Below are 12049 nucleotides of genomic sequence, written 5' to 3'. Positions count from 1 at the left end.
TGTGATTCTCCACTGTATAAATGCTTCTTATAATGGGGCCTCTCTCACTCTTATTGAATTTATCTGTATTCCCTTTTAGAAATGTATGAAGATGTGTTTTCCCCATCCCTGAAAAAATGGAGGATGGAAAATGTAATATATTTTATTTAAGGACTGGCCCTTTCTTATTTTCTCCTTTTATAGATTATATTATCAAATGCTAAAGCTGTGTGTAGTTGTGATCCTTTTGACTATAGACTGCACATTCAATGGGTACAAAATACCACCTATGAATTATTATACATTTTTATTCTAATATGTACATATATTATGAAAACTTAATAATGCAATTTAAACGTCACTACTAATTTTATGTGAGGATTTACAATCCCTTAAGGCCCAGTCCTGTAACCTTTATCTATCTGAGTAATTCCTATTGAACTCAAGAGAATGACTAACATAAATCAATAATACTTAGCATTTATACATTATAGCACTTTTCATCAAAGATCTCAAAATAGCTTACACAAAGGTAGGTTAGATACTCCCATTTTACAGAGGCACAAAGCTGAGGTACTTAGTTAAGTGGTTTGCCAAATGTCACATAGCTAATCAATGGCCTAGTTGAGAATAGACTCTAGGGTAAAATTCTGTGCTGCAAATCTAAGTGGCACAGCACAGAACTCACACCTCAGGAGAAGGGAGTGGCCATGTTAATTTTAAGCTCTCAATTGTGTACTGCTCCAAAACTTCTGGAGTAGCAGACAGCCTTGGGGGCTGGTCTAAATTTTGCAGCCTGTCGTCAGCTGCTTATGAGCCACAGAACTGTCTAAAATCTCTGTAATGCTACATTCTGTGACTCCTCCCGCACGTGCCTGATGCCTTCAGATTTGCCTGTAGCATGCCCTCTACGTCACAGCTTGTGAGCGAATGCTCAGAAGGCAGCCTTATGGCTATCTTCCACAGTCCTGAACCAGGGTAATCTTCGCTTGACAAGATCTGGGGCTTGACAAGATCTTCGCTTGACAAGATCTGCTATGTCTACACTGCAGCTGGAGGCATGCCTCATAACCCAGATAGACAGACGTGCTAGCTCTCCTTGACCTAACACACTAAAAATAGCAGCATGAACATTGCTGCAAGGATAACAGCATGGACTAGACACCTGTGTACAATCCATCTGACCCCCAGCTATTTTTACTGTGCTACTCTAAATGGAGCTAGCATGGGTCTGTCTACACAAGCTGGGAGGCATGCTCTCAGCCACAGTGTAGATTAACCTTACAGTCCCCTTATACTGCTCCAGGCCTTTTACTGAGCATAGAGTGTTGAAGGGGGGTGAGGATCTCACCCTAGGTCTCATGATTCCCAGTCTGCTTCTCTATCCACTGGACCAAGATAAAAGACTGTGAGTAAGGATTACTTATATGATTCTTATATGACCTTAATCAGTTAAAAAGTTATTATCTAGCCTTCTGTGTAAGGGTTTGATCCTGAGATATGTTCCACACACATAACTTCTATTAAAATGAGCGGGAGTTATACACACTAAATACATCTCTACAGCAAGCACTGAATGAACAATAAAACAACATTCCCATTATCTAAAAATAATCAAGAAGTGTTTGTTTAATAAAATACAGCCAATGCAAAACTATTGCTTTCCAACAAGTTGAATTACTGTTATTTTTTATAACAGATCATGTCACTACTTTGTTAATTTAATGCATGTAATAAGTAAAATAAACATCAACGTGGGATTGCATTACAAGCTATTAAAAGAAAACTGGGGTGGAGGGAGAAGTGTCAAATACGAATGTATTAAGTAGTACCAAACATGCATGAAAACAACTTGATTAAAGAAATCAAATCATTCCAATAGCTACATTGAACCCCTAAAGCAATTTAGGAATTTGTTTCTTACAGACAATTAATCACATGCAGGCATGCCAGATGAGAACTATTGATTGCCCTTTTCCAAACTAGTGGCATTCAGACAGCAGACAGACAAATGCCCTGAGCAAGAGGAAGCATCTTCCTGCCTCTGCCTAGTATTAGCTTTAATTGTTCTTCACTAATGTGCATGACATTTTGCTGTTAATCTTTGACAGAGCTCTTGCTCCTTTTTCTTTGAGCTATACATAGGCAGATTATAGTTTTCATTACCTTCACTCCAAGGTCCTTCATAAGCTCAGCTTCAAAATTCACTACATCATGTGGCAACCGGAATTGAGGAATTTCAGACGTACTAGAAAAAACAAAAGAGACTGTGAAACAATTGACAGCTATTAAAGAGCCAGCACTTTTCAGTTACTAAACATTAAACACATACAGTGCAAATCTTGTGAATTTTGTGTCTGTAAAAAGATGACTTTCAAGTATTTAACAGAACTGTGAAGGAACATGACTCATTTAGTTAAAGAGATTTAGTATTGACAAACCAAAATCATCCACCTCAAAATAGGAAACAAAAAATTATTTTATTTTGTATCCTTTTTTACATAAGCCCTTTTACTTGTTACAATGATTCTAAATACTGTTTAACTTTGTCCAGTGCAGTTTATTGCATATCTCTGTTAACCAGAAACTACAACCAGTTTGATAAAGAAACTAAGAGGTTGATCAGTTTCTCAGAGAATCACAACTACATTCCTACACCTTCTACAGTAACAATATCTAAAAAGAACTACTTTTGCTTTTTATAAAGGTTAAAAACATCACTGTCACAACAGGTTGTAACCATCAATGTCTAATCCTTCTCTATATTTATAAACACGTTCTATACTGAATGTGCCCACCTAACAGAGAGAGATTCTAGCCACAAATGATGAAGTTACCCTATAATTAATAGTCAACTTCCATTTTTTTTTAAGTTGGATGTCTAAATTATTTTCTAGTCAATGCTGGGCACATTTCACCCTCCAGTTATATTCTACAAGTTCCCTTACATTTTACTACAATATACGAAGTCAGTAATTTGAAATATGGTCTTATTCCAGACTCACGATTACTGTTTAAATTAATGTATGTTCTTACTTTGTTCTTTTTTTTTCTTGGAAGTGGGGGGCAATGAGGGTATTGAAGTCTTCTTCAATGTCCCAATACCACAGATTTACTGCTCCAGGGGTATTAATATATAGGGCCAGATCCTCAGCTAGTATAAATCAGCGCTGACTTCGATGGGACTATCCCAATTTATAATCAGAACAGTCTGGCCCATTAAGTCTAGTGAAGGCCGTTTTAAATGTCCTCATTCAATAAAGATAAAATGATACAACATCCAGAAGGTGAAAGACACTCCAAAATCTTCTGGAAACCTAATCTCTTGCCAAAATTAATATAGTTATAATTTCTTGTAACAAAGCCCTGTGACAGAGAGAGTTGTACTAGTTCCATTTTACATGTTATTATTGACTACTCCAACCCCTTTACATCTAACTCTGACACATTGGCAGGTTTCATTTATTTTAAGGCTTGTCAACCATAAATATATAGCAAAAAAGTTGACTTTACTACTTTCTTTTATACGTAGTTTCAAATACTGACCATCTTGGTGCTCTTCTGCTCAGCATGTAACTAAAAGCATTCTATATTTCAAACATAATGTATGTGTCATGACAATACAACTTTCATGTCACAATAAGAAAAGAGTGAGCCAAGACAAAGGATAATGAAATAGAGATTCAATAAAGAAATCCACTATTTCTCAACCCATAAATATATTTGTTGAAGGCCTTTCATTTTCTCAAATATGAGATGGGCCCAGTCTATCACTGGTACTATTCAGTAGTTGCCCCTATTCCCAAGAATATTTTCCTTAATTTTTTAATTCCTTTAAAAAGGAGCATGCGTGTGTGTGAGAGCGTGTGTGAGAAAGAGAGAGAGATCAATATTGTTGCACTTTGATGTTATAGAAATTGGAATAATCTGCTGTCCTTCTCCAAGGTAAATATTCTTCAAACTAGGTATAATCCTGATATACATGGGAAGAACAACATGCTCAGAAAAAAAGAGCCTAAAAAAGCACCAACACTGCATCTATAAGGCAATTGATTCCAAATACAAATCTAATTTGGCCTTTTTAGCCATTTTGAATTATTTACAAAGTCACTTAAAAAAGAATCAGGGGCAGCTGAACTTCTTAAAAAAATATTAGCAAGGTACTAGCAAAAACAACGAGGAATCCTTGTGGCACCTTAGAGACTAACAAATGTATTTGGGCATAAGCTTTCGTGGGATAAAAATCACTTCATCAGATGCATGGAGTGAAAAATACAGTAAGCAGGATATATATAACCCATCAACTCCTAGTCTTTATTCAGGCCTAATTTGAGCAAGTTACTGTGGCCGCAGTTACGGATGACAGCTCTCAGATTAACTTTCCTTCTAAACCAATGTCAAAGTGAGAGCAAAAGTAGTTAAGGCCATGTTCTGTCTTTATTCCAGATGTGGAACTCCCATTAAATGTCAATGGGTGTTTTGCACAAAGAATGAGAGTAAAGCATTGTCATTATTTAGGGCTGCTGCTAACCTTGTGATCTTCCAGAATGGAAAGTAGGAAAGAAGATCACAGACCGCATGGGAATGGGTGACTCCTGAAGTAAGGCCTTTTGGAAGGGGGCAAGGTGACTGAATGAAATTTAAATTTAATTCAGTTAGAAATTTAATGAACGGGCACAGAGTAAAGTTCACACTGCTCAGATTACATATGTATTGATATGCATTTCATGTAACCGAAGAAAGTGTTCCTTTAAATTAATAACAAAGTTACAGCATTGAGCACAAAGTAAATGTGAATTGTCAACAGGATAAAATGATAGTGTAAGAAACAGCATTTTTTTAAAAGTGACTAAACTGACTTTCAATAAAATATTTTTAAAAACCAATACATGCTTCTTCATTAAGTGGATAGATACGTCTTGCACAAAATCTGCAATTCCCTATGGCAGTCAATGTTAGTAAAATGGGTCTGTGTGGTGAAGTGTCTATAACACAATCAGCTAAATTAACACTTTTGGTAATTAGGCAGAACAGTTTTGAACCTAAATGGAAGTCATCAGCTCTACTTTTCTAGCATTGCTTAACTCTCTGTAACCTCCAGGGATTAAGTATTTGACATTGAGGATCAAATTCATTTTTGGTGTCAACTCCATTAACTTCAGTGGTGTTGCACCAGGGACAGACTTGGTCCTCCTTTTTTACACTTCACTGTGATTTTTTTAAATGTGTGATATTTTATTTGTGTATTGACATTATATTTACCCAGTATTCAAATTCTAAAATATATTAACACACATTTAGAGGTGCCACCACTCTTGGAAGACATAATCACAATTACAGCCATAGTGGGAGAAATTCATCCCTCAATGCAGAGGACCTGTTACCATATTTTCTGTGTGGTGATGGTATAAGTGATGTTCTAGTGGTTCAGAAAGATTGCAGTGCTGCCCTGCACCCTGACTGAAGAAATGGATTCTATTCTTTTATTGTATAGTTACCTGCAAAAATCCCATTTACTCAGGCTTTGTAAATGGCTGTGGAAATCAGGTGTGAATTTCACCCTTACAGAATGATTTATCGAAGTTGTAAACACAGGTTTCACTCCAACTGTATGTGATGATGGCTTTATGTTTATTTCCATGTATACTTGCATAGGGAACTTCATAAAACCATTCTAAATTTAGACATTTCCACCACATTAAAAATGCTTTTAAATTATGTTAAACAAATCTATTCATTATTGCACATGGTAGAGCTAGAATCACAGCAATTCATGATTCTTTAAATATAACTTTTGGATTTAGGGGAAGGTATTCATTACTAAATTTTCTAAAGGATTCATCTGGTAATACCTGTGAGTACTGCAGCTTTGTATTTCATAGAGCAAACTAAAAGTGGGTAGAGAACACCCATTCCGTATTTCTCAGAATCACCACACAGAAGGGGCTACTCATGGCTGTCAGAAGTAAACAAAAGATAATTTGTGTCCTGGATTACCACTTAAATGAAAAGAGATGTGACATTAGTCTTTTTAAAATATGTAGACATAGTGGGCCTGATTCTTTGCTCTTTCAACTGGTGTAATGGAGTGAAGAATCAGCCCATTTAGCATGTGACATTCCAATTTATTAAAAGTCTGAAACACTGTACATTGTTGTTTATTAATGCAATAAATGAGCCATTAAAATAGTTAATGTTCGGTCATTTAGAACCAAAATTAAAAAAAAATGTATAGACACTTTTGGGGAAAGGTTCTCTAGAACCTGAGCAAAGCCTCATATAAATGTACAGCTCAAGGATTTGAATACACAGATACTGATGTGATTGTCCAACCTGAACTGGAAAAAGTGTGTATGCCCTTTTGAGAAGGCAGATCTCAGTTCCAATTCTTTTCATATCTCCATGGCTAAATGAAAAAGCTGCAGATGTGAAAACTATGTTTCCCTTCATAGCAGTCATATATTAGTCTACTTTTTAACATAATTTGGTTCTTTACAGTCACTGAACTTGAATGGGAATTTTCAAACATATGTGCAACTAAGGACAATATTTAACATGGATGAGGAATGTTCGTTGTTGTTTTTTTAAGTGAATCTTTAAAATTTGTCATTATCTCCCCTAAGTTTATGGTTTGACCAGAATTGAACAAACTGTATTTCATATGCACTGGAACCACAACCACTGGAAACACCCATTTTCCCAGTTTTTACCTTAAGCCGCCAATGTATTCCTGTTTTTCAAATATGGTGATGTCTGAGTAACCTAATCGAGCCAAAAAAGAAGCACAACTTATACTTGCAGGCCCAGCACCAAAGAGAGCTATCTTTGCATGGTAGGCTTCAGGTATCTCTGCTGGGGGAGGTAAGGAAGGGCTTCTAATCTGAGGAATATTCATAGCTTTGAATACCTGAAAAGAAATACATTTAAGAAGATAAATACTGTACAATGACAATCCCAGTATTCAAATTTTACTACAAATGGCTTTAAAATACTGATCACAATGTAATATTCTGCTAGTATTATTACAATTTTTTTTATTTCAATCCATTAAAATAGACTACCATTATATAAATGCATACAAATATTCATTTGGGTCCAGGGAAAGGGATTTCTTATAGAAAATCTTCGCTTGCACAGCAAATAGACTCCTCCTCCCATCCCCAATTTGCCAGTCAATCCTGCCTGGCTGAAAAGCTATTCCCCTAGCTCCCTTCACTCTTTGTGCACTAGTACAGCTCAGAGCAGGATTTAGTTATCAAAGACTGTATCAATATGGCAAACACAATTGCAAAATGTTTTATAATAATCTCCCATGACTCCCCATCCCATGTATCCTTTCATGTTACAGCAGCACTGTGTTCTCAGTTTTAGTTTCTTTAGAGGTTCATTTTGGTCTTTTACACAGCTACTATTCTGGGGTGTGATTCTCAGATGGTATAAACCGTCATAGCTCCATTAGCACCTTAAAAGGACCAAAGCACATGACCATAAAAGGAGACATTATTGGAGAAATTAGCAATATGTCAAACATGCTCAAGTATCACCACTTATTTTTCCCTTCATAATATCAAACTTATAAGAGTAATAAGTAGTGATCCTAGAAATCCATTTGCCATGGAAGAATTGCGTAATTTGCAATTTTACAGAAAATCTTTTTTTATTTTTTCACAAAATGTAAAAACGAAACATACAGTCGAACCCCATGCCACTGGTGCACACACAGGAATATGGGGATGCTTCAGCCCTGGGCAGAGGGGCTCTCGTGATCAGATTTCATTTTAATAGCAGAAAAACATGGATTTTTATGGATTTTAGTGGAGAATTTTGTTTTTTTGATCATGGAAAACTAGGATTCCTGGTAATAAGATACCATGCATGGAATATTTCTTTATTTCATTTCTCAGGGGATCAAATCACTTGACCTTCAACCTGATGCTTTATACTTCCACCAAAATCATACAACAATAGAAACTAAAACACTTGGAATTACTCTGCTTGCACAAGTAAATAGAAAGTAGGGGAACCCAAAGTAGTAATATAGTGTGCACAATTAAATACAGCCTGCATTGATGAAAAGCCTGCACAGAGTCCCAAAGTTACTTTAGGATTGAGATTTATGGGAAACAAAGTTCAGGGATGGAGAAAACCCCCATCTGAGAAGGAGAACACTGGAAAAAAAAAGATGTGGAGTCCCTTACTGGGTGCCTCCATCAAAATAGGGTCCAGATTAGCCTTATTGTTAAAGAAAAATGTTTTTGTGATAATGCAATAGTCTCTTGGGCAAGTCACATAGGCCCACATTTCAAAGGTATTTAGATGTCTAAAGAAGTAGACAGGCATCTAGTGATGTTTTCAAAAGCTCCTAAGCACTTGACTTCTATTGATTTTATTGGGAGTTAGGTGCTTTTGAAAATCCCATATGGTTCTTATCTGCTTCTTTAGGTACCTAAAGAACTCTGAAAATGTAGCCTTCAGAGCCAGATTTTCAAAGATGTTCAGTGATTTTGGGTGTTCCAATTTGGGGTCTCTAATTTGGGACAACTTAAATGGGTCTGATTTTCAGAGGTCAGGTGAGAATTTTCTCTAATATTTGTATTAATCCTATGTCTACTTCAGTTTCTCTCCGTACTTTGTATTGCTACCCGGGGGGTAGCGGGGGGGGGGGGCATTAAGTCTGCTGTTGGGGCAGCACAGGAGACATGAGGGTGTATGTTGCCTTGCTGTCTGGGGAGCAACAAATGGTTGTTAAGGAACTGTCTGGAACTTGCTGAAAGAGACCCATATCAATGCAGAATCCAAAAGAGACAATGGGAAGCACCAATGACTAGATCATTCACACCTAGCAATCAATGACCAAGAAGAAGGAGGTTATCCCTCCCCACCCCCCTCACACCTCTCAACAGGGAAGCAGAGCAGAAATCAGGTTGAGAACAAAGGGTGGAGAGATGATTGGCAATGGGAAAGGAGTGGACTTCTGGAAGAGGCTCGCTGCTTTCACCTGGGACTGACAAAAGGGTCAGACAGAGACTGAAGTGGTAATGGAGCCCATTACAAGTCGAGAGAGACAGAAACGATATTAGAACAGGAGTACTTGTGGCACCTTAGAGACTAACAAATTTATTTGAGCATAAGCTTTTGTGGGCTACAGCCCACTTCATCAGATGCATAGAATGGAACGTGAGTAAGAAGATATATATACATACAGAGAACATGTTTCATAGAATGGAACATATGGTAAGAAGATATATATGTTCTCTGTTTATATATATATAACTTCTTACTATACGTTCCATTCTATGCATCTGATGAAGTGGGCTGTAGCCCACGAAAGCTTATGCTCAAATAAATGTGTTAGTCTCTAAGGTGCCACAAGTACTCCTGTTCTTTTTGCGGATACAGACTAATATGGCTGCTACTCGGAAACGATATTGGAGTCCATTACAGCTCAGTTGGTGGATGGCTCTGGCTTGGCCAGACAGAAGGTCTTAACCTTCATTTCCGTATGCTAATCTAAGGACTTTCCAATGCTGTGTTCCACTTGACTAATAAACCCTATTGTTTTGAAAACACTGCCTGGTGTCACTGCAAATATGCTAAGGTGCATTAGTCCCTGAAGAGTGTACAAACCTATGAGGAGGAGCCTATCTCACTTGGACTCACTGGGCAGAGCTCAGTGTGAAGCAGGAGTGCTTGAGCCCAGAGCCTCTGTCTCTGAGGTCAGGAGGCAGTGTGGCCTATCTTGAAGGAACACTGGAGTCCCTTGTGGGTCTGGCAGACTGATGGGGTTCCTGTTTAAAAGCTGGGGCATAGCTCTGATTCTGGGGTCTATGACAAAGCCACTAGCTGTTATAACTGAAAATATAACTTAGGCAGTTACTTCTTTACAATGAAAAAATCACAAAGTTTGTTCACGCTTTGCATTTTTAAACAACAGTTTAAATCATATACAATGACAGAGTCCAGATTCATTGGACCAGATTCTGCCTGGCCCTTATGACCACAGAGTGTAACAGCAGGAAGAAGGACCCTCTCTGCCTTCTATGGACTGTGTAAGGACAGGACAGGACTGCAGCCTCTAAGCATTTTCCATGTAGAATCCTGCCCTTGCTAGCTAGTGCATATGGGGAAGGGAGTTATGGCTCCATTTAATCTCTGGCACTTTTGGGGCATTGTAGATCCCAGTAGTGTATCTTGGTAATAGCACTGCAGTCTCGTACATTTAAAAGGGGTCAACAGTTTGTGCTGCCAATGAAAAATCTCAGTATATCACACTAGAGAGAGCCCTGGGAATCACTCTGCCTCTCTAAGGGAGAGCACCTTTCAGTATTTCCCAGGGGCAGTACAGCGCTATGTAACTCCCAATGCAAGGCTGTGCCCTACAGGCACCATCTAGCCCTTTATAAATGTATACTGTTAATAAACACATTACCAGAATTGTGGGTGACATCTAGCACACTCTCCCCAGAAATAGGAAGTGCATATTCTTTTCAAGTTAAACTTTGGCACAACAAACTTATGAACTGAAATTTTCATTTACGGCTTGAACAAATGTTCATTTTCTTCACACTGCCTTGAAAACTCTCAGCTAGGTAAACCAATGATTAAAAAACAAAAATGTTTACCAGCCGTTGTAAATTGGCATTGCATTTTAACTAACTGCACGAAGCAAGAGATAGATAATTGTTTTTAAAAGAATCATTTATATCTGACAACTCATACAATATGAGAGGGTTTAATGTGGTTATTAATGGATTTCACAGGCTGAAAAGCTTACATTGTACTGTGAAACTAGACTGTGATAACTAAAATGGAATAGGATTTTTTTTAAAACGTGTCCTTTGTTAAATTCATATAGAAGGAGGTAGCAGCTTTTCCGTTTTTTACGTTTCCATTAGTTTTTATATATTAAAGGCATGTGCACATGTATTAGAATGCTAGTCAGTAATATAAATTATGTACCTAGCATATTTTAATGCATAAATTATGCAGTACGTATATACAAATATTATTCGTACATTTTCTTTATTTTTAAATACATTGTTCAGCAAAAAGGAGCACTAACTGAAATGGTATAGACCTACGTCAGACTCAAAATTTAATCAATTGTTATAATAAATGGGGTGGGGGGAAATCAGGTATTACTGCAATGTTAAGGTTGAGAAATCAAGCAATCGTGCAGGAAATTCTAAAAGTTAAGTCTGAATGCTCAACCTTAATTCTGTCTTCTTGTGCATAGGCTAAAACTGTCTTGATACAGTGGAGCCTGCTATATCTTGCCATCTGGAGTTCAATGGGAGTTTTGCATTTTAAGCCTGTCAAGGCCCATAGTGTGAAAATTGCAAATTGCTTCAGTGCATTTCAAAAGACTTTCACTCATTTTACAGTGAAGTTTCACTACATTATAATTCAAGAGATTAAATTTCACTGGGTTCCACTGTACAAATCCTATTGGAAGGTAATTATTTCCGCATACCAAGTAAGTGTAAAATACCACCTTACATGTGAATACCATCTTCCCTTCTTCCTCCGCCCTGACTGTGGGCAAGTTATAAAGAAATTTTATGATACCTTGGTGAAGAGAGGTAAAGTGCAATCCTTAGTAGGACTTTTACCAGTCAGGGATTTTCTCTTTCCCTTGTAACCTCTAACAAATGCCATCCTGCTCTCCACACTCCTTATGCATGTTTGTATTTGCATGAAGAATTAAAACACTTCCCCCACCCCCTTCTTCAATGCATTTCAGCCATAGGTCTTGGTCTTCTGTTCCTACAGCAAACTCTGATCCTCCACTGCCCCAAATGAGAAAAACCACCTACTCAAGGTTACACAGTAGGTCTGTTGCAAGGCCAGGGTAAGAATTCAGGTCCTGATTCCCAGTCCAACATCCTAACCACTAGACCGTATTGCCTCCTTACCATATATTTTAAAAGGGCCACACTTCAACCCCAGATTCTCTTCATGCATTACTTTTGTGTATATACAAAAGGTTGTGAACCAATTTTCCAATGTGCTTTTCAGTTTGAGTTTTCTGAGTCCAATTGTCCTTTTCTTTTTTCTCCTTTTCACCATT

The 12049-nt window shown here is 37.5% G+C and overlaps 1 protein-coding gene across 2 annotated transcripts in view; it reads right to left on the bottom strand.

Annotated features, from left to right (window-relative positions):
• The window catches only part of DPYD (dihydropyrimidine dehydrogenase), a 613360-nt gene that overhangs the window by 372773 nt on the left and 228538 nt on the right, over window positions 1-12049 (bottom strand). For both annotated transcript variants that reach the window (XM_054037742.1, XM_054037743.1), the window contains exons 6-7: window positions 6690-6886; window positions 2146-2227 (exon numbers count right to left, since the gene is read on the bottom strand). In XM_054037742.1, coding sequence (XP_053893717.1) covers window positions 2146-2227; window positions 6690-6886 — 279 coding nt within the window. The remainder of the gene's footprint in view (window positions 1-2145; window positions 2228-6689; window positions 6887-12049) is intronic.

Source organism: Malaclemys terrapin, chromosome 8 (assembly GCF_027887155.1).
Source record: "Malaclemys terrapin pileata isolate rMalTer1 chromosome 8, rMalTer1.hap1, whole genome shotgun sequence".
NCBI classification, from domain to species: Eukaryota; Metazoa; Chordata; order Testudines; family Emydidae; genus Malaclemys; species Malaclemys terrapin.
This window is presented reverse-complemented; position numbering and strand designations above follow the sequence as displayed.